General features: G+C 38.0%; 2 protein-coding genes across 8 annotated transcripts; one reads left to right on the top strand and one right to left on the bottom strand.

Moving 5' to 3' along the window:
- Positions 1–5,672: 5,672 nt before the first annotated feature.
- On the top strand, positions 5,673–9,560 carry LOC121782603. Of its 2 annotated transcripts, XM_042180531.1 has the most exons (3): positions 5,673–5,861; positions 7,155–7,234; positions 7,318–9,560. In XM_042180531.1, the coding sequence occupies exon 3, from the start codon at positions 7,400–7,402 to the stop codon at positions 9,251–9,253; it is 1,854 nt and encodes a 617-aa protein (XP_042036465.1). In that variant the 5' UTR covers positions 5,673–5,861; positions 7,155–7,234; positions 7,318–7,399; the 3' UTR covers positions 9,254–9,560. The 2 variants fall into 2 exon arrangements, with proteins under 2 accessions (XP_042036465.1, XP_042036457.1); XM_042180523.1 differs by having other exon boundaries at positions 7,155–9,560.
- A 3,827-nt stretch (positions 9,561–13,387) lies between these two features.
- LOC121782584 (lysine-specific histone demethylase 1 homolog 3-like) lies at positions 13,388–25,394 on the bottom strand. Of its 6 annotated transcripts, none has more exons than XR_006046435.1 (10): positions 25,170–25,394; positions 22,914–24,958; positions 22,059–22,200; positions 19,081–21,429; positions 18,869–18,962; positions 18,220–18,656; positions 16,674–17,390; positions 16,515–16,589; positions 14,396–15,910; positions 13,388–14,323 (listed from the first exon to the last, which is right to left on the bottom strand). XR_006046435.1 is itself a non-coding variant. In XM_042180494.1 (9 exons), the coding sequence occupies exons 2-9, from the start codon at positions 24,902–24,904 to the stop codon at positions 15,830–15,832; spliced, it is 5,886 nt and encodes a 1,961-aa protein (XP_042036428.1). In that variant the 5' UTR covers positions 24,905–25,089; positions 25,170–25,394; the 3' UTR covers positions 13,388–15,829. The 6 variants fall into 6 exon arrangements, 2 of the variants coding, with proteins under 2 accessions (XP_042036428.1, XP_042036420.1); XR_006046434.1 differs by having other exon boundaries at positions 13,388–14,245; XR_006046436.1 differs by having other exon boundaries at positions 13,388–14,187.
- Between the last annotated feature and the right edge of the window lie 180 nt (positions 25,395–25,574).

The following is a 25,574-nucleotide window of genomic DNA, read 5'->3' as shown; positions in this document are numbered from 1 at the left end:
TGGTTAGTTTGTTTTTTTCTTGTACTGGATTTACACTTAACAATCTAAGAGCATCCACTGCGGAGAGCATACCGCTATCCGTCAGTCCGTGCCAGCGGCACGGCACTGCTGTCCGCCGCTGCAATCTTGCCGCTGGCACGAGCAGCACGTCCGTGCCAGCGAGCAGGGCGACGTGGCGCGTTTCTATTGCCAGTTGGCATTTTTTTTTCTTTTTTTAAAAAAAATTGAAAATAATACCAAAATTTTTTTAAAAAAATTGGATTCCCAAAAATATACAAATTTTATTACCATTTTTTGCAAATTTTTTTTTAAAAAATTAATCCCAAAATCATCTATAAATACACACATTCATCATCCATTTGAGCGAAATTCGGCCACGGGTAGTGTGTTTTTTTAATTTTGTGAATTTAATTATGTAATTTTTAATTTTTAGGATTTAAATTATGTAATTTTTAATTTTTAAGACTTTAATGAAGAAAATTTTAATTTTTAGGATTTTAATTATGTAATTTTTAATTATTTGGTAATTTGCAATGTTATTTCGGTTATTTTTAATGTATTTTAATATTGTGAAAATGTTTTTATTTAAATTGAATAATAGAATGGTGGGACCTTTGAGCATGTCCTTGCAGAAGAGCACGGATATGGGTGTTGTGCTCTTGCCTAAGAACAGGGAGTAAAAGTGGATCCGGACCCACATCCGTGCTCGTTGGTAAGAGCGATTGTGTAAGTACTTGCATATTTATGTATGCAAAAGAAACCCTTTTTCACAATTACAATTATTGAATAAAGGTGACAATATATAGTTGTACTGATATGTGCAGGAATGATTGTGTTGCAGTTCCTGAAAATAATACTATTCCACAATATAATAAGTACTATAGTAGTAGTAGTTTTTAAAAATGTATAATTTCGAAAGAATGTAGCCGTTAGAGTGGGCAGGGTATCGAAATCTGCTAGTATGGGACAGTCTTCATCGGAAAAGGCAAATATTTAATGTATTTGTTACTAGTGGTTTAATAAAATATTTAATTCTCTTATGACTATTATACTCATTAGACTAAAATCATCATCAAAGTGGAAACGGCTAATAATATTAAATATAAAAAAATTTGAGCATTAAATAACAGGATCACATTATGATGAGATAACATTTACAAATTACAAGTAGGAATTAATACTATTTATTTTAAATTTAAAATAATGATAACACTAAAAACAAAGACAAAGTCCAGCAGCTGCAGCAGTATAACGTTCGGCAGATTCTTCAATATAAATAAGTACACCAATTATAGTATATTAGTACATAATAGTATTATTATTGTGTGTATAGATTTCTCAGCCATTCCAGGTCACTCCAAAAAAAAAAGATTTATGAGTCGCAATATAAGGAATTTAATAGTTGACCTGTCTCACATGTTCACTATCATGAAACCATTTATGTCACGTGGTGAGTGATTTTGGGGGGTTGTCTTAATTTATAGCAATAGATGGAAGTAGTTGTAAGTTACAACTAGGGTCCCCCTGAAAAAAGCTCCAACTTCTTTTTCATAAAGTTTAATTGCTAGATTCCTGAATTATTAATATGGACTTTTCGGTCATCCACAACGCTGTCATTAAATCGTCCCTTAAATTATTATTCGCGGCCCCGTTGTACTTTTTACTCCATTCCTTAACTAAAGGACGGAACCTGCAACCCTCCGTCCCTTAACCGTCCCTTAAATTATTATTCATTCAATTTCATTTTTTATTTTTATTTCCAACCAAATTCAATTAAAAAACACACTTCATTAAAAATAAAATAAAATTACAACTTAAAATTCTAAAAAATTTAAAAACCTCATTAATAAAATCCTAAAAAAATTAAAAATACATAATTTAAATAAAAAAACTTATTTTTATGGTGGATTAATTTGTGGGAATGATTTGATATTTATAGAAGTGCTTGGAGACTTTAAAAAATTAAAAAAATTAAAAAAAAAATTGCAAAAAATGCCTATAAACGACTATAAACGGCTAGTATATTTTTTGGGATTTTTTTTTTGAATTTTTTCTAAATTTTTAAAAAAATAACAAAAAAACAATTTTCCGGATAAAAACGACGCCCACTCACGGGCCGGCGAGTGGGCGTCACGGACGAGCCGGAGCTCGCCACGCCGCCAACACGCGTGGCGAGACGTCTCGCGAGCTGTCCCTCCTGGACAGGCGTTTCTCCGTGACGGGTTGGAGACGGAAGGCTGCAACGCCGTCCCTTAACCGTTCCGTCACTCCGAGACAAGATAAGTGACGGCTAAGGGACACGTTGAGGAAGGCCTAAATGTTTCAAATAAGTTATATACTACTCCAATACAACCTGGCAACTCAAACTCCTAGAATTAAATACACAACATGGGTGTCAATCGGGCTAAGCCAACAATTTCCCATCAGTCCATTTCATTTCGTCATTTCAGACGTATTTTTCAGTCATTTAGGTTTTTTATCTGACCAAAATATTTCAGTTCTAATCTTAATCCAATGAGCGAGGATGTTTATGAAAAAATTAAGGATGAAGATGTAACAAAGATTAGTCTGTGTTTTTGCAAATTGAACATTTAGATGCAAAAATAAGGAGTAATCCATAATTTTCGTGTAGATTTGCAAAATACTCAACTAATATGTTTCACCATATGAATTAATGACTTGGCATGCATTTAACATAGATAATACCGGTTTCATAATTCTATGTCGTATAATCAGCCTGTTCTAAAAAAATAGGCTAGTTTTATTATTTTGAATCGTCCACTGAAATTAAACCAACTCTAAAATATGAAACAAAAAAAAAACCAATAAATAAGAATCATACACATCATGATATGAACCCCACAATTCTCTACTTCTTCCACTACCTTTTCCATTTCTCTTACTTTTTTCTCATCTTTCACGTGTTTTACCAATTGCATATTAATTCATGCCGTTTTCAAATTTGTATATTTTTTTGAGGATAAATGAAGTATTAGCTTGGATAGGCAAATATAAAAACTCACTTTCCAAGCCTTAAAATATTACTATTACCAAATTAAAATATAACGATATGTATGATCTTTACATAATCTACTATAAAGTGGGAGTAATTCGAGAAAATAAATGATGAACAAATTTCTAGATGGATGATGTTGATGGTCAATCTCAATCAATCCTATTATGACTGTGGAATTTTGTATTTTTTTTTCTATATTTCACCATGTTTGCGTGAAACATTATGGAAATTTGGTTTTTCTCCACTTCACGTATGTTTCAAGTGGTAGTAAAATCTACTAAATGTTGGTATAGCTAGAGACGATTATTTTTTTTATAATGATTCGAATAAATTATAAAGTCGGCACTTTGAATTTTCCATCACTCACTCCTTACGGATGATCACATTATTGATATGTTTTTGTTTTCACAAGGATTGAGCGCCTACGTTAATGCGCTACAACTAGCAAAGTTTAAATGTATCTCAATCTTGTAGTAACACTTTAAATCTATTAATTGAAAAATATGAAAGATAATGTCATTACTTAAATGTTGGTATCCTATAAGTCAAAAGTCACTAGCTATTAGCTAATATGCACAATCCAATGTGAACACTCTTTTAATCATAAAAAGAAACAATAAAAGTTCAACAATACTCCCTTCGTTCCATAGTAATAGAGTCATTTTGTCATTTTGATACGTTCCATAGTAATAGAGTCATTTCTCTTTTTAGTAAAAGTCAACACATTTTTCCACACATACTTTACCATATCTTACTTTTTTTTCTCTTATCTCTCTACCTTTTTCATTTTCCACTTTATTCTCTATTTACTTAACTCATCTAACACATTTTTTCTTAATCTTCGTGCTGAAAAGAAATGCCTCAATTACTATGGAACGGAGGGAGTATATCACTAGAGATGTTAATCGAGTTGGGATAACATCAGGTTAGGCCCAACCCAACTCGGCACATGCCCATCCTAGCACCGGCCCGACCCAATGTAGGCCCACCAAAATAATTAGCTATAATTAATTCTTTTGTCTTAGAAAATGAAAATGTGTTCCTATAAAAGATTGGATTTGTGAACTTGTAAACTTATACCACAAAACAGTTAAAAATTCAATCCAGTTCAACTCAAACTTTGAATTCTAAAGAAGAATTAAGGAGTTTTTATTTTATGTCGCGTTATCGAGGACCTCATTTCAAAAAAAAATACCACGTCACATCATGGCTTTATCAAGTTTGCATGGAATGAGATATATAGAAGGCCAGCCCAATCAAGATATGGGCCTGGACTCGTTAGGGCTTCAAACCAAGCGAAGCCCAACCCAATCAAGATATGGGCCTGGACTCGATCGGGCTTCAAACCAAGCGAACCTCCTCGGGCCTTGGCTGTCCCATCTAATTTGACAACTCTATATGGCCAAGGTAAATTGTATACTACTTATATAGAAATCATTTTAAAACATATGAAGCATAAGATAGCATAATGTTGAATATGAAATACATCGGCTGGCTTGAATAATGATAGAGCAATAAATTTAAGTATAATATTTTGTCCAATTATCTTTTATAGATTGTCAAATTAATTCACTATACAATGGCGGTCGCCTATATATATTCTTAATTAATTAGTCTTTAGAGCAGTTTTTCTTCGAAAAAATTGTTAATGAATGATACACCCAATAACTATAATGGGCCAAAAAACACTATAATGGGCCAAAAGCCTATGCTTGGGCTTTAATAGGCCCAATAAAAGGATCATATCCCATCAACAATTGTTTTATGATTAACGCGAAACACACATTTATTCACAAACATTAATTTATTTCATAACTTATTAATTTAGTTTAGTCGGTGCATGTAAAATTAATATCTCCTTCACAAAAAATAGACCAATTTTATTATTTTGGATCGTTTATTAAAATTAGATCAATTTCTAAATATAAAAGGTTTTACAAATTTAAAATATTACTAATAATATAAACCACACAATCTATTTACACTACTTCTTTCTTACTTTAACATTTCATATTAAAACTCAGGTCATAAATAACTATATCTATTTTTAGTGGATGAATGCAGTATTAAATTTGGTCCAGTTTTAGTTTATCCTAAAATTAAAAATTGAAGTGAAAAAGCATGAAAATTTTAATTAATTCATGATAACAAAATTAGCTTGTTACATCTTCCATCCGCCAACAAGAGTATGTACTCTTTCTTTTAATCTATTTCATAAAAATATACACTTTATAATTTTGAAAACGTTTTTATCTAATGAAGTGGTACTCATTTTCACTAATGATATTTTCATTTTTTTTAATTTGTATCTCTATTTCTTGCTTTATTAATTGCATATTAAAAGTTGTGTCCAAAAAAAGCATTCTTTTGTGAAATGAAGATAGTATAATATATTATGATATTTTTAATGTATAAAATTATTTTTATATAAACAAATGATTGTGATTTAACTCAACGAAGATTATATACATATGCAATTTCATCCAAATAAACTGACGTGAGATGATAGCGAACGTATCCAAAATCCATTATTTTTAACAAATTTTATATTCTTAATCCATAAAAATAGTTTTTCTGTTAATTCTTTTAATAAAATTGATTCATTTTGTTTTATTTCACCAACTTCACATAAAAATTTGTGTATTTTCACGTACGAACCAAAATTTAAACAATCTTGGTGATTTTCTCAAGAGTAAAAATCAAATCTCGGCCGACGCAATCCTTTTTCCTCTCCAACCCATTTTCACAGTCCTTCCTCTTATACCGCCGGCCGACGGATTATCCCGTTCAAATCTTCTTCTTCGTCTTCAAATTCTCGACACACAGACATCTATTTAACTCAAAGGTCCATCTCTCTCGATCTCCGATGAAATAGATTTAGATCTACTGCTTCCTTTACATATTGAATTGCTCCCGTTAACTCATTTTTTGGTTCATTCCGCCTCACAAGTGTTGCTTGTTCGGTTTTTCCGAAAGATTGAGCTGATTTTGATAGGATCTTGCACATTGTAATGCGGTTCTTTCCACTTCGGTTCTGCAAAGATGCAATCTTTATATAATTTCAGTGTTTTTCAACTCCGAAAGTTCGTGTCTTTACTATATTTTGGTTCGGTGCAGTGAATAATGGTCCAATTTTTCTTAATACTGAATAATGAGTGTTATTGAGAATAGTTTCTTGATTTTAGGTTAAATATTGAAAGGTTTATGGTGGGTAGTGTTTCAGCTTTTGCTTCTCTCATTCAAGTGCTTTATTACCCTTGAAGAAGGTAAAACTGTAAGCCATTTAGGTGTACATAATAGAGCAGTTATTTTGCTGAGTAATAAAGTCAGGAGAGTTGATTTCTTGACGTTTCTTACTTTTAGATGTGTACAAGGTCATTCAAGTAATGATAGCTACTTTACCAAAAAAATGTACTGATAGCTATCTTTTTCTTTCTATGTTTACTTGCCCAGTACCTTATTTTTGTGGATAAGATGCTAATTATATGGAAACATGGATGGATAAAAGATGTAAATGGGTGAGAGCATTTTTACTATGGTGGTTAGTTATTTATTGTCCTCCAATGTTTTTCTTGTATCCAATTTCTTTGTGGAGTTTGGGATTATTTTAGCAATGGTTTATCTCTCCAGATGCAGTTGTTTTTATAGTCATCTATTTCTGCATCATGTCTCAACATTATGGTTAACCTAGTGTATAAGAGGTATACATCATTGAATTTGGTTATTGCCGTTTAGAGAATCTAGTTCTTAAATGACATGCACTCCTTTCTAGTAGACAGTTTACAAATAGTTGTAGCATATGCATTTGAATCTCTGCATGCAGCGTGCATTGAGCGATATTTTGATCCTTTTGCAAATCTGTTTTCATTTTTTTCCCAGTAGAGTTGTATCTGTACATTAATGGAGGTGGCTGTTTTTTAACTTTTGAGCTTGTAGTTATTTGAATGTAATTTGAGGATTGCTTGTTTTTATTTTTCCTTGAAATAGTATGTAGGTGGTCCTCCAACTGAGATTTGTTGAATTGTTAAGAATTAAACTAATTGTGTGACCTCATTTATTTGTGATGCATTTATCTATAGATGGATCTTGATGATGATTGAGCCTTATGTTTAAGAAATTTCTTTTTCTTCTTTTGTAGATAGCTGCTTGGAGATTGTGGCTTGTTGAAATCATAGTGGTTCAAGTGATTTATGGTGGAATTTTTCTTGAAGTTTTTGGGTATTTGGGTTCTTACTTGTTGCCCATTTGTTAAATTCCTGAAATTTAGCATTATTAATGCTGAGTTTTGTCATTTGTGGTAGTTTCTGAATGAAACAAGGCATTTTGAAGTGGAAAAAAACGAGGCCTTTTAAAATGTGGGTTTGGTCTAAATGAACAACGATAATGGCTGAACAGGGCTTATCTGTAGTGTCCAGTGCGAATGCAACTATCCCTCTGCCCGGCCACTCGACCGAAGATGTTTACCAGGTTTCTAGTGTGAATGCAAGTGTATCTTTGACGAGTCAGACTTTGGTTGTTGGGCAGGAGTTCCCTGATGTGGATACTTGTAGAAGAACATTGAAGGATATAGCCATAGCATTGCATTTTGAGATTCGGATAGTGAAATCTGATAGGAGTAGGTTTATAGCCAAGTGTTCTAAAGATGGTTGTCCGTGGCGTGTCCACGTTGCAAAGTTGCCAGGAGTTCCCACATTTACCATTAGAACGCTTAATGCAGAGCACACGTGTGAAGGCGTCCAAAATCTTCATCATCAACAGGCATCTGTGGGCTGGGTTGCACGATCTATGGAAGCACGTATCAGGGATAATCCACAATACAAGCCGAAGGAGATTTTGCAAGATATTCGTGATCAACATGGGGTAGCAGTCTCTTATATGCAGGCCTGGAGAGGGAAGGAACGTAGTATGGCTGCATTGCATGGGACTTATGAAGAAGGTTTCAAGCTTCTACCTGCATATTGTGAGCAGATAAGGAAAACTAATCCAGGCAGCATTGCTTCTGTTGTTGCCACAGGACAAGAAAATTCATTCCAACGGTTATTTGTTTCTTATCGCGCTGCAATCTATGGATTCATTAATGCTTGCCGGCCACTTTTAGAACTGGACAGAGTCCATCTTAAAGGGAAGTACTTAGGAACATTGTTTTGTGCTGCTGCCATTGATGCCGATGATCAACTGTTTCCATTGGCAATAGCTGTCGTTAATGTGGAAAGTGATGAGAATTGGATGTGGTTCATGTCAGAGCTGCGTAAGCTTCTAGGGGTGAACACTGATAGTATGCCCAGGCTCACAATACTTTCTGAGAGAACAATAGGTATGGTGGAGGCTGTCGAGACTCATTTTCCTAATGCATTCCACGGTTTTTGCCTGCGATTTATCAGCGAGAACTTCCGTGATACATTCAAGAACTCAAAGTTGGTGAACATATTCTGGAATGCTGTTTATGCGCTCACAACAGCTGAATTCGAAAATAAAATTTCTGAGATGGTGCAGATTTCAGAGGATGTCTTGCCTTGGCTACACCATTTCAACCCTCAGCTATGGGCCGTGGCATACTTTGAAGGTGTACGCTACGGCCACTTCACCTTGACTGTCACAGAATTGCTGTACAATTGGGCATTAGAATGTCACGAGCTCCCTATTGTACAGATGATGGAGCATATTCGGCATCAGTTAGCATCATGGTTCAACGAACGTCTTAACATAGGAATGCGACTGACCTCAATTCTTGTACCCTCTGCTGAAAAGCGGATTTCAGAAGCTATTTCAGATGCTCGCTGTTACAAAGTGCTCCGTGCCAACGAGGTTGAGTTTGAGATTGTTTCAACTGAAAGGACAAACATCGTGGACATAAGAAATCGAGTTTGCTCATGTCGCCGTTGGCAGCTCTACGGTCTGCCATGTGCACATGCAGCTGCAGCTCTGATCTCCTGTGGGCAAAATGCTCACTTGTTTGCTGAGCCTTGCTTCACAGTCCACAGCTACCGCGAAACCTACTCACAGATGATACACCCGATCCCCGACAAGAGCCTGTGGAAGGAGCTAGGCGAGGGCACTGATGGTGGAGGAGCTAAAGTTGATATCATCATTCGGCCACCTAAAACGCGTAGGCCTCCTGGGAGACCGAAAAAGAAAGTTCTGCGCTTGGAGAGTTTAAAACGCCCAAAAAGAGTTGTTCAATGTGGCCGATGCCATATGCTCGGTCACTCTCAGAAGAAATGCACACAGCCAATGTGATGCATTCTCAGTAATTCTTCCTTTTTTGTCTATTTTTTCTTCTTCTTGTATCCATGATGTACTTATGTTGCAAATCAGTTAGAATTTAGGCTATGGTGGCTTGCTACACCTGTCACTCTTGTTAAGATATTGTACTTATATTATATAGCTGTAGAATTTAGTCGCCAGTTTGAAGTAATGCCTCTCTATTTTCTATTATCTCAAAGGAGGTGTGCACTGTTCAGTTGAGACTTGAGAAATTAAGGATCGTTGATCGGTTTAATCTTACTTCCCTCGATGAACTATATGTAGTAGGGTATTAAATGAATCGTCTGAGCTATATGCATGAATCATTCAGCAGTGGTTTATAAACAAGCTTACCATGCATTGTGCCTTCATTTTGAACAGTTGAGAATGGGTGATGCTCTCTAAGGGTTCCATGGTTTGTTCTCACCTGTCCGTTTAGTTTTTTGACTAATGACGAACTACATGTATGGCTGTAAACGAAATAAGTAGAGCTATACGAATGCTACTCAAATCTTGATTTGAGTTCATTCTAAATTTGTCTGTAAACGAGCAGCTCGTACCTCAATTCTGAGCACCTCGAGCCTATGTACTCCCGGAAGATTCAAAGAGCTTTACTAGGGTGACCATTTTTTTAAATTTCAGGTGTTTTTTTTTTTTTATATCTCTGTTCCATTCTTTTCATTTCTGTAACCTGTGATGCTGAACATATCTGGAAAGATGAGAAAACTGTTAATTGATCATATAACTGTAACCTATGATGCCTTTAGTTTGATCATGGTGATCTTTGTTTTAGACATGACTGAACTTATCAGAAACTGGTTTTGTGTTAAGGACCGTCCTCCTTAACGTCGATTTCCACACAAAATCAAGAAACGAGATGTCGTCGTTGTCGAGCGCCCAACATTGGGTCGTGACTTGGACGGCAAAAAGGGGCGGTTGAGCGCGAGATCAGCCTCGTCGGCAACCTTAGGAGATGTTTCTTGTTTGCTACTCAATTGAGCCAAAAGAATGATAATTTCATATATTGATTGAATGAATAAAAATGATAACAGACTATCCTATTTATAATGCTACTGACTTAATGAACAAGAAAACAAAGATATAGAAAAAGATATGCTAAATCCCTATAATATCTAAACTAAATAATAATAATAATAATAGACTCGTATCAACTCCCCCACGGTTAAAATCCACCTTGTCCTCAAGGTGGGAACCACGAAGCAATAGAGAGAGTTGAAAACAGAAGCTTCGGCGAGGCATCTCCTCCTGGATCAAACGCACACCGAACAGTTGAACGTCTCCCTTCATCACAGCCATAAAAAATCAACGAAGGTGGACTAATGTGATCGTCCAAATTCAACGCTAAAATGGAAAGCTCTGCCACACATTCCTGAATGCTTAAACACGGCGTGTTATTTCGCGGAGGAATCAACCTTGCATCGATGTCGAGCGATGTTGATCGTTGCTTCATACTTGTAACATCACCAACATTCAAATCCTTATAGATACAAGCAATTTCATGGAAAACAGTGTAATCACCACCTCCTTCCTTACCCCAACAATTTTGAACATCATGGGGTGACTCTCGAGCAACATTAAATGATACTATGACCTTCACTTCACCAATAGAACCATCCTCCTTTTCACCAATCTTCTCATCATATACCCCAACGAGCACTTGCGGTGATTCATTGTCGTTCTTGACAATCCCTATGTTCTTGACGAACTCTCCAGGGGACTCGTTGTTTGGAACATCAAGAGGAGCGCCATCATTGTGAACATCGGTAATGTCATTGGGAACATCATCACCGAATACTATCGTGGGAGTATAATCAGTTTTCTCTTCGGCTAAATTCTCATCTTGAATGTTCTCCTCAAACTCCTCCCCATCATCCGCATAACATAGAATGCGTTGTTTACACACATGTCCCCTCACCCATTTCTCGGGACAGTGCCAGCAGAGACCCAACCTGGACCGTTCTGACTTCTCCGCTTGGGAGACCCGTATTAGCGGCAGGCGTGGCTGCTCTGGAGTTTGACTGGTCACACGTGCGGGCTGACTGTACAGGTCCCGCGTTGGATTTTCGGTGGAGTAGCAGGGCTGGTGGGAGGCGGGCTGGACTCGCGCTCTCACCTCCTCCCGAGGGCGAGGTCGGTCCCAGCACGTCTCTGAGCGTCGGGGCCGGTCAACGGTCGGGTAGCCGAGGTCCTGCTGTTGCGCCGGTGGGTCCCAGCACATTGGGCGGTGCCGCTGCGTTGCGGTTGTCGGGTAGCGATCAAACCGTAATTGGGTCTGATGCTCTCCGCGATCAGATAGGTGGCCACCCCTCTCGACGTAGCCGCCGCGGTGTCGGGGCCAAGCGTCTTGCGCGCCATCGCGGTACTCGATGGGCTGGTATCTCGGCCGTGGGCGACGATCAGGTGGATCCAAGTGGTTGTGAGACGTAGGGTGATTCTGGATCAAGCCATGACGGCGGGCGGAGTACTTCCACCCGGATGCTTGGAGGGTCCCAACTGGTTACACGGCGAGGTTGGGCCGGATGGTAGGGACGGCATGGCTGTGTGGCCTGAGGGAAGTCGTATTGACGACGGCGATAGCCGGCGTAGTCGTATGACATGTTGACGGACTGAGGCGTGGCTGTGGTGGATGATGATCGTCTGACTTCGACGCGGCACGCGGGAATCCTTCCCGTCGGGCGTTGCAGAAGTAGTGTTGTCCTGCGGCTAGAGCTCGACGGACAGGCGGGACTCGACAACCAAAGCAGTTGCTGTGCGCGGAATGTTTTCCGTCGGGTAGCGATGTAGCTTCGGTTCGAGATGGTGGGAGGGTCAGCTCTCAATGAAAGCACCAGTTGTTAAGGACCTAAATCCTTAACGTCGATTTCCACACAAAATCAAGAAACGAGATGTCGTCGTTGTCGAGCGCCCAACGTTGGGTCGTGACTTGGACGGCAAAAAGGGGCGGTTGAGCGCGAGATCAGCCTCGTCGGCAACCTTAGGAGATGTTTCTTGTTTGCTACTCAATTGAGCCAAAAGAATGATAATTTCATATATTGATTGAATGAATAAAAATGATAACAGACTATCCTATTTATAATGCTACTGACTTAATGAACAAGAAAACAAAGATATAGAAAAAGATATGCTAAATCCCTATAATATCTAAACTAAATAATAATAATAATAATAGACTCGTATCATTTTGCAAGAATGGTGCTAAAAGCTGTCTCTGGTTATCTCTTTTTTCAACAAATCTGGAGTCGGTGAGATTGCTTCTTCCATGACCGCGGATGACTGAGGCACACAGGTTGGTCTTTACTTTCTCGATGTTCGATTAACACAGGACATGCTACTTCAGCAGTACCTTATCAGACAACAGAGAGAAGCTAAGCTGTCTTTGATAAATTTGTGGAATTGGTGAATAATACTTCGTCACCTCATTATTTTATGCAGGGAAAACCATTGATCTTGTCATATGCTTTGATGCTAATGTCTCATATTTTAGTGATTTGATGCATAGACAACTGTGAGGTCTTGCCAGTTACATCTTATATTCAATTGAGGTTAAATCCTTTCATTAACAAGCTCACTTGTTTTAGCACTATGTGAAAACAATCAACTAGCAGGGTGTATTCAGAAGTGGTGGCTCTCGAATACCTTTTAAGGTTCATTCAACGATGAAAAAATAACTTAATTTGTAAGACATTTTCGCTCCAACCAACAAGTCGGAGGTTCAAACCTTGAGATAAGTGGAGAATTATTTATCTATCTTGCTTTGAAGAACAATTTTAGTGAACTACCTTAATAAGGAATCGATGTGATATGAACAATTGCAAAAATCAACAAAAGCAACGCTGGCTTTTACAAAGTTTCAAGGAAAAATCGAGACTTAGTTTTTGTTAAATAAATAATCTACTTTTTATTTGAATTATAATAGTAATATTAAGGATACTAGCACCTAATATCACAAAATTTTAAAAATTTGTTTTTTCATTACAGCATTTTGTTACCCATTTTCATATCTTCTGCTTAACAACCCCACTTTTGGGTACAAGACCATTCCATCACATTCATGCATCCGTTGTTTGTTTTGTACCCACGAAACGATCGACTTGCCTCGAAATTATATAAAAAAAATTGATAGTCTTAAATCGAAAGAAAAGCAAAGATTGCATTGTAACTTGAACTAAATCTACAACAATTAACCAATACAGATAGACACAACTAGATAAAACCAAATCGAGAAATGAAAAGGACCTGCTGATCCAAACAACACTCAATATGATTTGAATAATCCAGTAAAACCACACAGACCTCAATGGCAGACTAAACTCTTTAATTCTCAAAAGCCAAAGAGGAGAATCTCATGAAGAACCTTGCAAACAGTAGTGAGATACGCAGATAAAAAATGTGGTTATAAATCCACAATTCCAGTAGATATGAAAACGAGTTCTCTGTTTTCAACTGCTTGCTGTTCCTCGCCCTTCCATCTACCTAAACAAGGTAGATTTTATGCAAGAATTGCACCATACAACCTGCAATATAATCAATCCTTTCTTGCACCTAATAAACCACAGGGAGAAGTCACAGTTGACTCATTACTAAGTGAGCTATTTCTCCCAAGCATGGGACAAGTTCCAAATTTATATCAATTATATATTATCCATACCCGAATAAAGTTTAAAATAAATGGAACTTTGAGCGAAAGCCTTAAATAATGCCATATTTCTGTATAATAATGATCTCACTGAGTATTTATGATCTAGTGCTGTGAGCACTTGTACCTGTAAATGAAAGCATGGATCTTCTTCTAGCAGATAACAGCATCCCAATTTCTATCACAAGCCCATGAAGTCAAGAGCAGAAATATGAGACTTGACTTCCAGTATGCTCTCATACTTACCAACTTCTTGAGCTCATTGTGTTTCCTGGATGAACCATATGCAGGAGAACCACGAACAAACTTCACTCCATCACACAATTGATCTTGCCAAACAATGAATAATTACCATTGGCTTCTATGAAACATTTTTTTGAACAGAATAAGACAGGTATAACAACTTTCTGCAATAGGATATGATAAGTATGCTGACTTGCTAGATGTGAAAGGGTGAGTACGAATTTATGGTTAGTTACCTGAATGAAGAAGCCATGTAGGTTTTCAAACAATTCCAGTTCCTATAAATTTAGTAGTCGTAAAGAGAGTCAGATGACTACCACATCCAGTGATCCAATTCAGGTAGGAATTTATGACCATAATACCTGCAGGCAAAATGTCAAAACTGCATCAATTTATGTTTCAGCAGAACATCAAAGAAGAATGACAGTGAAATTCAAATACTTCAATGTTTTCGGAATCCTTACCTTCCTTGGTCCTGAGTGGGAACTTGCCTGGAGAAAGGAAAAGGTTCTTGTGCTAATATTGACACAACAAACACAACTTAAACAAATTCCTCATATATTTTACAATAAGAAAATACTACAAATTGTTAACATGTTTAGAGACAAGGTTTCTTGGCAAATACAAAATGCATTTTATCAATATTTAATAGGACCCAGACATATTGGATTCTTGTACTTATAAAACGCATAGGAATGGAATTACACAAGGCAACATCCAGGAAAACAGAGGGTAAAATATAATAGAAGATATAGAAACTAGAGTACAAGGGGAACAGGATGCAAATTATGAAAGCACAGGGAGAAACACTGTAGAAATTAAAGTAATGGGGAGAAATGACAAAAAAGCAGAAGTATTGGGAACAAAAAATGTGTTTTTCCAATTAACTATCATGGAAGTATTTAGAGGTAGTAACAACTGAACTCACCTAAATATACATGCAATCGAACCCTCTACCAGCAAATAACATAATTATTATTTAAATCAACAAACACATTACCTTCTACACGTATGACCTTTAAACGAAGGGGGGAAAGCTTGATTGTGATCTTTTCCAAGCACTGAATCTTGAACTTCAAAATATTAAGACAAATAAGAGCAACAAGGACATTCTTATTATTAGAGTTATCTTCTGTACATCACAAGGAAACAAGAAGAATTTAACCATTAAAAAAGCACAAGCATATACATTTGTTGAGCAATTAAACAAAAACTAGCCAAGACATAAGCAAGCTATGCTACTGACAGATCCTGTATACTTGTTTCCATGAAAATAATTCTAAGCTGTACAACATAAGTAACAAAACAATTCATTTCTCTTCTAAGCCTGAAGAAAATGGTTAGGGGTCATCAGCTTCTACCCATAAAATACAAGTTAAAAGAATGATAAATAAATTCCAAAAAAGCAATTCTAGATCAACTTTCCAATTGGAGGATGAAAATTTGTATATAAGATCCAGACGACACACATCCAACTTTTGAGGGGTTTGCTATGTCGTCATGATTTGATCGTTTATGGCAAACAAAAATAGCTATTTCCCATGATTTGTATACATTCAGGGCAGATGCAAGTACAGGAACCATCAACCATTGGAGCTTCATTTAGGGATTAACCACAAGCTGTAAGAGACTGCTTGACAGCTTCTCGATCCTGTGTACGAGTGCACCAACTAATCTTTGTCAAAAGATCCCGACTTTGCACCTGGCTTAGTCATGTGCCTTTCAATCAGCATGTCCACAAATGCACGAATCTGGCCACATGATAAAGTGAGGTTGTGAAAGGTCCACACAAAAATAAACAGATAAGAGAACACAATAAAATAACTGAGGAAAATGGCAAACATGTCAGGAAAATACCACAGAGGATGAGAGGACACGTAACTTAACAATAAAATGACCTCAGCGTTTAATGGCGAACTATCTAGAAAATTATGGTTAAAAATGTAAGCATTGAAATTAAGTATGTCAATGTTTCTTACTCTAGATTCTGCATAATAGGATGATTATAATACAACATGAACAGACTATAAAATCATCTCGAGAGACGCGATCGTAGATTGACAGTTTTTAGTAAAACAAAGGAGAGAACAAAAAGATTCTTATGCATCATGTTATAATCATAACAAAAATGCCTATAAGATAGGTTCAGCATAATAAAGGTTTTGTTTCTGGTTTAAGAGGACATAATTTAGAGACTTAATTAAATGTTATCACACAATCATGGCACATTGTTGCCAACACTTTCTCGTAATTTAATGTTTTGGAAACAATCCAGACTGCTTGATTGCTTATACTGCATAAAACATAATATAAGAGTTATATGGCCTTTATAAGTTGAAAACAAATAATGGCAACCTTATTTTTACGTTTGAAATCAAGAAATTCAGAAACAGCCATTGCTTTTTCAGCATCCGTAGTCTGCTCCATAACCTGAAATATAACATAAATTAAGAAAAGATAAAACATACTTGACAAAAGGGAGGGACACCAGAAAGGAATGATATAAGAAATAACCTTGGTTGCCGTTTTCTTCATTATTGACTTGTAACCTTCCCTATCAACTTTCCTCGCTTTATAGAGGGGCATAAGCAATGAAGTCACATAATCCACAACTGACTGCTTTATACGCTCTGCTCCTCTAGGCTGGTTCCTTTTAGATTCCTTGTTTATTGTAACTTGAGAAGCAGAACTCTCATTTGCCAGTCGATCATGTTTCCACGTATGCATCTTTGAACTCATGTTTGAATCCTCCTCATCTGTTATGTGCATTGTCCCATGAGATAAGCCCGAACTAGCAGCTGCTGCCTGGCATTGCCATCTTTCAATAGCACTGTAATCTTTAATCCCTACGCTACCGGCATTATCCACCCATGCTTTTGTCAGTATGCTGCTATCTACGGCTACACTTTCCCCAGAGTGCTCTCGGATGTTCAACTGATTAGGAATTTCATTAGAATGACTCCGATGTGAACGATTATCAACCGAAATTTTCGAACTCTCAAGGTTGACACCAGTAGCAGAGAAATCAACTGACCAATCTCTCACTCTGCAGTTCCTAGAATCTATTTCAGATAAGCAATCTTGTTTTCCTATGGCAGCACCAGACCAATTCTTTCTACTGTCACACTCATCCATATTACCATGCTGCCCACGCATGGCAAATTTGTGAAACGAGAGAATTTTGGGAGCCTGTATCGAAGAATTATGCTTGGCACCAGAAGCAGCATATGCCTGCAGCATACATCATAAAGAACATGAAATTAGTCAGAGTCAAAACAGAAGAAAATATAACTTAAACCCTAGCAGAATCAGAACATAGGGAAACCTTTGGTTTCAATTTTTTCCCACATTTTTCTTTACATCTTAATTACGATTGTTTATACTACGCCCAGTTCATGTTGAGGCATAAACATGAAAGTCCATTCATTTCAGAGCCTCGAGAAGCCCAAAAAAATGGGAAAAAGGTACTTCAAACATATACGTGAGGCTATTAACTCGATGCACCTCAGCTAGGCCGAGGCGAGCCCCCATTCATCAGGTAAGACGCCACCAAAAGATGCACCTCACAAACACATATTTAAACCATGAACACCACAGGATATTTATTTTCTTTGGTATAATCCGGGGCCGGGCTTGTGCAAAAAGAGGAGTTGGAAACTGGAACACATAGAAGTGCAGCAGATAACGCAATAAGGGCTTTAGAAGAGGTTGTCTTCGTGTGGTCACCATGACCACCAAAGAAAAGAAGAACAGAGGCGACAGAACAGCAGCCAGTGATGTCAAAATATTGCGAATCCAGAGGTAATTGCCACATATCTATCTTACTACAGAATCAAATTCACTTTAAAGCATGTATAGAATCTTGGGGAAAAGACAAGTAGAGAAAACTTCAATTTGACACCTTAGGATTAATAGAAAGTCAGTGATTATCTTTTATGTAAACCAGGAGTTATAAGCAGCAATCAGTTTGTCCAAATCCAGCATATATACAAACCTGATATACCAAAGTAAGACTTGCAATTAGAAAGAATGAATGCTATAGAAAGAACAAGAAACAAACCTTGGCAGCAGCAATTGCTGCAGCATGAGCAGCTTCTGCTGCAGCAAAGGCAGCCTTTTCTTCTTCAGACATTATAACATCACCTTCCTCGTCCATGACATTCCTGCTTGAACCATTAGAGTTGGAGAGCTGAGCTTCTGACTTTGGGTTAATTCTTGTTCCTGGTTGAACAGGCTCATCAATCAGTGTCTTGGTGCTTATGGTGGAAGGGCCGGAAGCCTTGCTATCAGTATGATGTATGCGGAGTGGTGGCTTTCCAGAAACAACAGGAGATTTGCTCTTCGAATCCAGCGTAGACTGCCTAAGTAATTTCAGTCCTTTAGAAGACTTCTCCTTACGGAAAAGTTCAACCCACACGCTCACAAGCTGGCTAGCTATTGCGCGTATATCACGACTGGTATGTACACAAACTTTCTCTTTCACAGTTTTTCCAATACCTAAGGGAAGTAAAGAGAAATAAACAGTTACTATGATGCTTGATGTACTGAGCTTCATAAACAATGTAAGAGAGGGAAAATCACACAACCAAGATTTTTCATGAGTTTATACAGTTCTATGATGAACCAACACAATCAAAGCTAAGATCAAGGCAGACACAATGAAGAGATCAGGAACGCTGGTTAGCAAACAGAGGAAGTAGTGCACTCACCTGACAAACGAACAGCAAGCAAATCCTTTGAAACGAGTACAAGTAGACGGACACAATGTCGCAAGAGCTGGGTTCCATCCTTTCCCATTGAATCCTGAAACCACGAAGCAAATTTAAAACGATTGATAGTTTTTGTATCAAGAAAGCCCAAGTGAAAACTGCAGAATAACCTAACTTGGAAGTTAAAACAGTATAATTAGTAGAAAACTCACCAGAATCCATGAGTTAAGGGTGCTGAGGCCTTCTTTAGTGCTAGCGAAGGTCTTCAAAAACCGAACAGGAAGTTTTAACAACTCTTTAGCTAGATGTAATCTCCCAGCTGTAGTTCTTGCAGTGAAAAACATATCCTTCAGTACTGAACCCCAAGTTGATATCTCGGACTCATCCAAAGAATTCTTATACAACGAACTAGAGAAATCTAAAGCATCTAGCCGCTTGACAATATCCTTTATTTCACTCCTTCCAATATCTGAGTGTCTTCTCGCAGCCTCCATGGCCTCCGCTTCTGCAGTGTAATCAGTTCCTGCATTCAATATATCTATTATTCGTACAGCCTCTCGAAGCCCACTCATCATTGCACCACCAACAGTGTCAGGATGTTCCTTGCATGTTGCTTCACCAGCAAAAAATAAACAATTATCGACTGGCCTTCCCAAAATATCATAGTCTTCTCCAGATGAACCCACGGCAACATAGGAATAAGCACCATAGCTGTAAGGGTCTTTTCCCCAGTCAGTTACTACAGAGGCAACTGGGTCTGGAACTTTATCTTCACCAAATAATTTTCGGAGAACACTCACCGCATGACCAACATGATCGGAAGAATTAATATTCTGTCCATCAATAGCGGCCTTACCAACAAGCAAAGCTATCAGAACAGGTGCTCCAACTGTTTTCTTGACATTCCAGAACATAAAGCATCTGCCACGTTGATCTGATACTTCGGCAGTGGCACCAAAGTAGTCAATACTATCATCCCAAAATACTTCAGGAAATTCCATGACCACCTTATTTAGGACGCCAAATCCCAGCCTCCTTATAGAGATAGATTTCCAATGAGGTAGTGGTGGTGAGAATTTGATTGTTTCTGCTTTCAGGCATCCAAGTGGTACAGTGACCAGGATTGCATCTCCTGAAAATTCATTCCCATTTGACGTAGAAACTTTAACTCTTTTCTGAAGTTCATTATTTGTCTGACAGTCCTTTGGGATGTATGTAATATCCGTAACAACATGGTCCAAGTGAATGCAAATTCCTTCTGCAAGAGATTCAACAACAGTGCTGTAACCACCTTTTATCATACAATGAGCTCCACCAAACCCTCCATATACATCATCCTGATTCCAGTTTGGAAGTGAGACTTCTTTAAGCAAAGCAGCGCAACCATACTCTAAGTGAGCAAAATGCCAATCCATGACTCTTCTTTCAAGTGGATTGTTGCCCTTTAGTTTAGAAGCCTGAGAATTGGGATTTTCATCGTCTGTGGAAATCCTTTCAGCAGCCACAGAGTTATCTTGAGATTTAATGGGTCTAAGTTCCGCATGATCTTCTCCATGATAAGCCATATGCCGACTCTTGAGGCTGTATTCTAAGCCCTCCTCGAGAGACATCTTCATGGCACGTTCCCCCTTTTCAGCAGCCAGAAGTTCCATATCATCCAGTAGGCTATTATACTCTGCTTCCAGTGCTTCATCCAAATCTGCAGGAACTTTCTCACCAGTCACAGTATCATATAGGGGGCAGTCACTGTTTAACACTGTCAACTCAAGTCCCAACTGAGCACAAATCAAGGAAGAAGGATCAGGTCTTCTTTCTGAGGTCACGTCTGCTTCTACACCTGTAATGATGCTAGCTCCAAGATCTACAGGAACACTTAAAGATGCATGATCAGTAAAAACACGACCCCCTATCCTGCTCCTAGCCTCAAGGACTGTGACAATAAAACCTTGGCGCTGCAAGTGGCGCGCTGCAGTTAAGCCAGCAGGACCAGCTCCAACAACTATTACATTTTTTTTAGGTCCTGATTTATTACATCTATGGTTATATGCAAAATTAAAGGAATCACAAGAAATGGCAGATCCGCCTTTCGGGAGCTTTATAGGTATAGCAGATCCTGACTCACTAGAAAACTGTAAATTAGGATGGACAGAAGGGATTTTTTCCGCATTCTCATCTTTACATGGCAGACCCGTATATTCTGAAGTAGCAGCTTCATTGGAGGGTTTAGGATCAAGTGCATTAGTCCCTAGGCTATCATCTTGCAGACTTTGTTGCGGAATACATGGGGTAGATGATTCTAAGGCCTCAATATTTGCAAGCCCATATTCTGACATGACTTTTCCTTTCAGGTTTCCATCCCCAGATGCATCCTCGTCATTTCCCCCTGTGCAGGTCTCCCGACTATTTTCCTTCCCAAAAATAAAGGAAACTCCTTCATCTGAATCAGGCTGGCACAGCTCGGCATTTTCTCCAAACTCATCCTCAGTCAAAACATTCAAGTCATGCTTGATGCAGTTTCCTGGCTTTGTCTTTACAGAAGTCACTCCAAAATTTATATAACCCTGTAAAATCAAATTGCCAAATGAACAAAGGAAACTGAAGGATTGAAAGTAAATATACACAACTAGAAAATTGCAAGAAGCAAAACCATCAGAACACAAAGAAAGGTACCAAGAAACTAAATGACAGGATATGAGTATACAAAATTAAAGGGAAACCTATATAGAATCTCCACCCAAATGTTGTATTTCTACATCAGTTTATGTTATTTAAATCCACTTGAAAACAAGTTACAGCACACAAGAACATCTCTTGACTTTTATTGGACATATACATTTCTCCCGGCATCATTCTCTCTCTTAGCCAGATGCTCAGTGATACTCCTTCTATTTCACTTAATGTCCAATACAATAGTACTAGTAAAACAAGGGGTTTAGTTCTTTTGCTTTTCAACATGATCCCTATCCTAAGGAATTGACTTCCTCTGTTTGATTCAAACATTTATTCCAGTCATGTAATTCGAATTCATAATCTAGATTTCATTTATTATAAAGTAAACTGCACCACATTCTTGATTGGACTATTTACATTTAACAGGAACATGGACCATGATAGGAGCAGTTTAGAAATGAGGATGTTCATATAAGAATTTAACATTTTTCCCTATATGTTATGAAATCTGAAAACTTACACACTGATCGAGAAAGATAAAGATCTCTCTCATGAGAGATGCATGTGGGCTTTCAGCAACCAAAGGAGCATCAGACACCCCAAAGTCTGTCAGCAGCAAAACCCGGCTGACATCTTTGTTCCAAACACTTAATATGTGGTTCCTGCAAAGCATCAAAGATTGAGACCCTAAAGCTCATAAAGACTACGGAAACCATCCAAAAGGTGTTGTATCCTATATTCAAACACATCAGGATATTTTGCAAAGTAAAAATCCTAAAGAAATAAAACCTGTTAAGCCTGTGTTTCAGAAGTAGTATGAAGCTAAATATTAATAAGATTTATTAGCCTTGAAAACAGAACAAGGCTACATGAGAATGAGATAAAAATACAGCACATAAGCATTTCTTATAAGAGCACAGTGACCCAAAAAAGCCACAACAGAGTGGGAAGCTTTGATTGTTCTAGCTCAGTAACCAAAGCAGATTATATTCACATGTTCTCAGACATTAGTACATTACAAACAAAATAAATCGAAATGGATCAAGATAGATAGAAGTTCTAGACAAATATACTCCATCTACCGTTCTTATGTCACCAATACATACTTGTAAGATAAGTAATATATTCTGCCTAATGAGTCCCCTCAAAGACGTAATGGAATTGTTCCAAAATTCATAGGAGCACCACAAAATAGCTTACAAAGCCATTCTATGAACTCAAATAATGACAAACTATAATAGCTAGTTTGAACAATCAAATGACATTGACCAATGGAAACTAACTAATGCTAGATGCACTGATTCAAACGACCATGTAAATCATGTTGGCAGCGTTCAGGAAAGTAGGCAGGCAACTATTAGCAGGGTATACTGACCTGCACTCCAAGTACTCCTGAAGTCCACCTTTGCGTTTCAAAATTTCCTTGAATTTGATTTTCTCAAGGGGGCCTACTGCACGTGCTTTAAGCCCCGCAGATATAGCTGCTGCTTTTCCACTTTCAGCATCCATTGCAGTTGATAATGGATTGATCTTTTCTCTTGTTTTATCCACTCTATGGCTTCCAAACAACTCTTGACTCTGAATCAAAATATCCCAATCAATATCACCCTCATAAGCCATGTCGCCGTGCCTTTGTTTTTTGGCATTCCGAGCAACTCGCTGACCAACAGATAAAGTAGCATCCTTAGTTTCCGGATCACCTTCGCATGCACTATCATTGGCACAATTTCCTTGATGATCAAGCATAATAGATGAGTACGAGGTTCCATTAATCTCTTCACCTGCAGAAGGAACATCACGGTTTGGCTTGCAATCACCTTGAAGCAAAACATGAGAAGGTTCACAAGTGTGTCCTGATTCAATAATAACTTCCTTGCAGTCATCATTGTGCTTCCGGAAAGCCACTTCAAGTGTTTGGTTTTCACTAGCTGACACCGGCGATGACTGACATTCTGACACCTGATCATCTTCCCCTTGTGAAAACAAAGGTTGATGGTCTAATTCACAGCATTTACCAATGACTGTAACTGGGTCATCCAGATCTTCAGAATGATGTTCCTTCTGTGGTTTGTAGAAAGTAGATGGGGGCAAACCATAATCAAGCACTTTATCTTGTTTGACAGCCTCATTAGTTCTAGTTGTGCCTCCACACAAGGATGTCAACGTGCCCAAACCCTCAGCTTCTGCGCAGCTAACTACATCAATTTGTCTATCAAGGAAATTTTTTGAATTATGAGGGACATTCTCCAACACAGACTGCTCCTCGATGAATTCAGATTTTGTTTTATCACCCCCAAATTCAGTCCTCAAGCTTGAAGCAGATGGTAGGGCACTGGTTAAAGCTGAGGTTTTTGGGATAACATTAAGAGATGAATTCTCCTCAATGTCAGTGGATTTCCATATGTTATTGGAATCTGGTGTACTAGAAATACGCCCTTGCTTAGAATCAGCTGGATTCCCCAGGGTACAGTTCAAGTGTTCTGGTAAACAATCATATACACTCTTTTCAATCAAGGTTGGTCTTAACGAACCTTGCTCACTTGCTGCACAATATTTGTCATCGGGTATAGGGATTTCCTGGACGAGTTTTGAAGTAGGAAGAGCTTCATCAACAAGAGCCTCTGAGCCAAGACCGGAGTATGTCCCATCATCTGACACCTTAGCCAGTTTCAATCTAGAAGAATTACGAGACTTAGCAGTCATCCCTGACTGCACCTTCTGAAAGTAGGCAGACAGAGAATCCTCAAAAACTTCTCCCTTTAACTCTGAAGCATCCTCTTTCTTGTGCTGCAATGCATCAATCCTAGATGTATTGTAACCCAAATCATTAGATTCAGAGTTTTCCAATATCTTTGCATCTAAATTGACCTTGCATCTCTTATTTTTCCTTTTAGCCTTCCTCTTTGTACTCTCCATAACCATTGCATCCTCAGAAGATTCACCTTCATTGCTTACAAGACATCTTCTCTTTGCCTCAGAAGTCAAATTTGAATCTGATCTGCAGGCCTTCACAGACTCATCAAGAGCCAGGCACAGCGGCTCGGACACATTGCTGCTCAAGTCTTTCACAGCAACTACTGCAGATCCACCCTCCTTTCTTGGACCCCTCAATTTTTTCCGGAAGTTCGCCAATGTGTCATTCATACCACCTGATTCATCATCCTCAGCATCCATCTTCCCAACCTTTTTACTTTTTTGTCCACCGCCATCTGCTGCCACCCTATTTCTCTTGGAGTTCTTTCTCCCCTTGAGCTTTAACAGTGTCCTAATAGGCTCATCATCCCCCGAATCAACTGCGGTTCCAACATGTTTAGACTCTCTTTTCAGACCCATTTTGTTTTCTTCCTCATCCATCGCCTGAACCATAGGGTTTCAAACCCTAACTCCAGCCTTCACTCCAATCCCACCCACTGGAATTCCCTATCCACGGAACAATCACATTCAACACCCACATGCATTGAAAACACAAATCGAACAGGTCAAATAAGCAAAAATTAGCCTCGCCAAATTCAGGTTTTCCCCCATTTTCCGGAAAAAAAACAATCAAAATCCTGAGGCGAAATTCGCAAACATTAATTTAATACGAAAACACATCAAGGAAACAAAGTAAGGGTTAGCTAGGGGATCAAACCTGACTCAGCGAGAAATTCCGGACGATTGGGTTAGTGATGAACACCGTAGCAACCGCTTGATTTCGGCCTCGGTAAATAAAATATTAATCTGCTCCAACACTAGTGAAACATACAGCAATGAAGTTGCATTCGAAGCTGGTGTAAATGACTGCTTGATTCTGTGAGCTTGACTGCTATAATTATAAGGGATTGGGTTACAGCGTCGCAAACACAAATATTATTCGAATTTGTCTGCAAATATTTAGGGGGAAGATGCCATGGTGCCAAACTATTTTAATAAATTAATATTTTATTTTTTTTGTAAAATTTTCTTCATGCCAAATATTAGCATCAATCAATGGTGGATGCAAATTGCAATTGATAATTTAGTAGGACTATACCTTGGTCATGTATTTTTTTATAGC

Source organism: Salvia splendens, chromosome 2 (assembly GCF_004379255.2).
Source record: "Salvia splendens isolate huo1 chromosome 2, SspV2, whole genome shotgun sequence".
Taxonomy (NCBI): domain Eukaryota; kingdom Viridiplantae; phylum Streptophyta; class Magnoliopsida; order Lamiales; family Lamiaceae; genus Salvia; species Salvia splendens.
Note: the sequence above shows the minus strand (reverse complement) of the source record. Positions and strands in the feature narration are given on the sequence as shown.

What these genes read in the sequence shown, in the direction of transcription:
- LOC121782584 (XM_042180494.1), bottom strand. Translation starts at nt 24,904, where the DNA reads ATGGTTCAGGCGATGGATGAGGAAGAAAACAAAATGGGTCTGAAAAGA. An exon ending in TTATCTTTCTCGATCAGTGT is followed by an intron (nt 21,430 to 22,058) that starts GTAAGTTTTCAG and finishes TTGATTTTACAG; the next exon opens with GGTTATATAAATTTTGGAGT. An exon ending in ATTTCAAACGTAAAAATAAG is followed by an intron (nt 15,911 to 16,514) that starts GTTGCCATTATT and finishes TCATGTGGCCAG; the next exon opens with ATTCGTGCATTTGTGGACAT.
- LOC121782603 (XM_042180531.1), top strand. Translation starts at nt 7,400, where the DNA reads ATGGCTGAACAGGGCTTATCTGTAGTGTCCAGTGCGAATGCAACTATC.